The 3820-nt window shown below is 50.7% G+C and overlaps 1 protein-coding gene across 1 annotated transcript in view; it reads left to right on the top strand.

Moving 5' to 3' along the window:
* The first annotated feature begins 623 nt into the window (after nt 1-623).
* tle2b (TLE family member 2, transcriptional corepressor b) overlaps nt 624-3820 on the top strand; it is a 102909-nt gene continuing 99712 nt past the window's right edge. Inside the window, exon 1 of the mRNA XM_083766618.1 lies at nt 624-1358. Within this exon, the coding sequence (XP_083622744.1) occupies nt 1335-1358 (24 nt within the window). The 5' untranslated portion in view covers nt 624-1334. The remainder of the gene's footprint in view (nt 1359-3820) is intronic.

The following is a 3820-nucleotide window of genomic DNA, read 5'->3' as shown; positions in this document are numbered from 1 at the left end:
CCCATAAAGTTATCAATCTCGGAAAAAGAGTGTGTGTGTACCCGTGCATGACGAGTGTGTGCACACATAGTGGTCGTGTTTGCATGCGAGTGTGTGTGTGTGTGTGTGTGTCTACGTGCGTGCGTATAGTGCGATACATATCTGTCTGAGTGTGACTCTGACTTTTGGGCATAACTGATTGCTTTGTCTGCCTGACCACAATTGAAAGGGGATCCATCTCTCTTGTCTCTCTCTACTGTCTCTGTGACAGCTATAGGGTATCTCCTCTATCTCCCCGGCTCCACCTTAAGGGGAGCCTTAGCAGCCTGTCGTGTTTGTGTTGAAGCCAACAGGCACAATATATTACAGTCTAGAGCTCGCTGCTGAAAAGCCTGCTGGGTCCACTACTGACCTGCTGTTCTTTGCTGCTTTCACCCCCCCCCCCCCCTCGTCTTTCTGTTTTTTTTCTTCTTTTCTTTCCACATTTAGATTAAAAACAAAGCTCACTCACTCTCCCTGCTCTGCTCTGCCCTCCCTCCCTCCCTCCCCTTTTCGTCCTCCTCTATCCACTGATACAGCTCCTTCTCCTGCACACACCGCTCCGACCGGACGAGACGAGAGGTTGGTTTTCAGTTGGGGAAGAGAGGAGGAGGAGAAGATAAGGGTTTAGAGAAGAGCGAGAGAGACTAAGAGGAGGAGGAGGAGGACGGCGAACGGAGCAGCAGTGTTTATGTTTGTGTGTTCCACCGTCGGAGGAGGAGGGCTCCGGTGAAAACACACACGGATCCCCGGGAAGGAGAAGAGGAGGAGGGACAGAGGGAGAGAGAGAGAGGGTCGGCTGCTCGGATGAAATCCTCTGTGTCATGTCAGTACGACGTGCATGTGGACCTTGACTGTTCACAAGAGTGAGACAGAGACAGAGAGAGGAAGGAAGGAGTGTTGTGTTTGACAAGCCGAGACTTTGGAGGGATGTAACAGAACGGGAGAGAGAAAGATCCAAAGTGGAAGTCTGAGGATAGCTCTTTATCTTTTCTTTTTTTGTCTATTTTTATTTTTTCACGTGGGATCTTTTGGATAAACGGATGGAAGGACGGACCGAGGTCTTCCTCTCGTGTGTCAACAGGAACCCATCTTAGAAGAGAGAGTCCGACCTCTGAAGAAGACAGACAGACAGACAGAGAGATAGAGACTAGAAGAGTGAAGACTGCTGTCTTCATCCCAGCTAAAGAGCAGGGACTTAAAGTGTGTGTGAGTGTGTTTCTGTGTGAGTGTGACCGGTGGAGAGCAGAGGAGTGGAGGGCCAGGGAACTAACCTGGCCATCAAACGGACTGCCAGCCTCTCCTCTCCTGGGATCATGTACCCTCAGGGCAGGCATCCGGTAAGTGCCCCCGTCGAACGTCTCTGTCTCTACCACTATCTCTCTCTCTCTCTCTCTCTCTCTCTCTCCGTTTCTCTCACTCACTCACTCCCCCCCCCCCCCCACCCCCCTCCCCTTCCTTCTCTCTCTCTCTCTCTTTTCACTCTCTCCACTTCCCATCTCTCTCCTCCGTGTTTTTGTGTCTTTGACTCTCCTGCATTTGGGGACATGGGCTGCACTGTAATATGAGGAGGGTGAGTGCGGTGAGGCGAGGGAAGGGGGGGGGGGGGGGGGGTCGTTTGGGCTAATCTCCCCTGCACACTCACACGCGCGCGTGCACACACACATACACTACTATTATTGTTTCTTGTTGCACCTTGCCTTTCCTTCTCCCTTGTTTCTACTGTATGCTACAGTACTTATCCTCACATGTTTGCTGTAACCTTAACTGCTGTGCTGCCCCAGGGTGACTGATTCCCCCCCTGTGGGATAATAAAGGTGTCTAATTGTGTCTACATCTACAGACGCAAGCACGCACACGCACGCACACATGCAAATACAGCACCCCTCCCAATCCCCGTCAGCTGCACCCAGGTGCCTTTGCGATCTGGGCGAGGGCTAGGTGTGTGTGTGTGTGTGTGTGTGTGTGTGTGTGTGTGTGTGTGTGTGTGTGTGTGTGTGTGTGTGTGTGTGTGTGTGTGTGTGTGTGTGTGTGTGTGTGTGTGTGTGTGTGTGTGTGTGTGTGTGTGTGTGTGTGTGTGTGTGTGTGTGTGTGTGTGTGTGTGTGTGTGTGTGTGACCACAGAGCCTGCAACACCTGCTTTGCAATTACATTCTGATATTCAATATCCAATAAAAAAGGGTCGACAAGAAAGACATTGGAAACAGAAACTATTGTTTCATAATAATTAATGGCCTCCTTCCTTTCCTCTACTTTGTCCCTTCATTAGAAATGAGCGAGACCCTGTTCTTATTGGACCTGTCCTAATTAGACCCTGTTCTTATTGGACCTGTCCCGATTAGACCCTATTCTTATTGGACATGTCCCGATTAGACCCTGTTCTTATTGGACCTGTCCCGATTAGACCCTATTCTTATTGGACCTGTCCTAATTAGACCCTGTTCTTATTGGACCTGTCCCGATTAGACCCTGTTCTTATTGGACCTGTCCTAATTAGACCCTGTTCTTATTGGACCTGTCCCGATTAGACCCTATTCTTATTGGACCTGTCCTAATTAGACCCTGTTCTTATTGGACCTGTCCTAATTAGACCCTGTTCTTATTGGACCCGTCCCGATTAGACCCTGTTCTTATTGGACCTGTCCCGATTAGATAGACCCTGTTCTTATTGGACCTGTCCCGATTAGACCCTGTTCTTATTGGACCTGTCCCGATTAGATAGACCCTGTTCTTATTGGACCTGTCCCGATTAGACCCTGTTCTTATTGGACCTGTCCCGATTAGACCCTGTTCTTATTGGACCTGTCCCGATTAGACCCTGTTCTTATTGGACCTGTCCCAATTAGACTCTGTTCTTATTGGACCTGTCCTAATTAGACCCTGTTCTTATTGGACCTGTACCAATTAGATAGACCCTGTTCTTATTGGACCTGTACCAATTAGATAGACCCTGTTCTTATTGGACCTGTACCAATTAGATAGACCCTGTTCTTATTGGACCTGTCCCGATTAGATAGACCCTGTTCTTATTGGACCTGTACCAATTAGATAGACTCTGTTCTTATTGGACCTGTCCCGATTAGATAGACCCTGTTCTTATTGGACCTGTCCCGATTAGATGGAAGGTTAAATAAATAAAACCTGTGCTTTGAAGCAGCCTGGTGGCTCTGGTGGCTTTAATCTGATTTGACTGACTGTCCTTCTCTTGGTTTCTGACACAAATGGCTCATTGGCCACTTTGCTTCCAGTCAGACCGCTGGTCGGTCAGTCTACCAACCTGTGAGTCAGTCTGTCAGCCCGTCAGTCAGTCAGCTAGCCCGTCAGTCAGTACGCCAGTCAGCCAGTCAGCCAGTCAGCTAGCCCGTCAGTCAGTATGCCAGCCCGTCAGTCAGCCAGTCAGCCAGCCAGCCCGTCAGTCAGTCAGTACGTCAGCCAGCCAGCCAGCCCGTCAGTACGTCAGCCAGCCAGCCAGTCTGTACGTCAGCCAGCCAGCCCGTCAGTACGTCAGCCAGCCAGCCAGTCAGTACGTCAGCCAGCCAGCCAGTCAGTACGTCAGCCAGCCAGCCAGTCAGTACGTCAGCCAGCCAGCCAGCCAGTCAGTACGTCAGCCAGTCAGCCCGTCAGTCAGTCAGTCAGCCAGTCAGTCAGCCAGTCAGTCAGCCCGTCAGCCAGCCAGCCAGTCAGTACATCAGCCAGTCAGTCATCCAGTCAGTCAGTCAGTCAGCTAGCCAGTCAGTCAGCCCGTCAGTCAGCCAGTCAGCCTATGAGTCAGCCAGCCAGCCAGTCAGTCAGCAAACCAGCCA

Source organism: Protomyctophum parallelum (genome assembly GCF_964188405.1).
Source record: "Protomyctophum parallelum genome assembly, chromosome: 6".
Lineage (NCBI taxonomy): Eukaryota > Metazoa > Chordata > Actinopteri > Myctophiformes > Myctophidae > Protomyctophum > Protomyctophum parallelum.
This window is presented reverse-complemented; position numbering and strand designations above follow the sequence as displayed.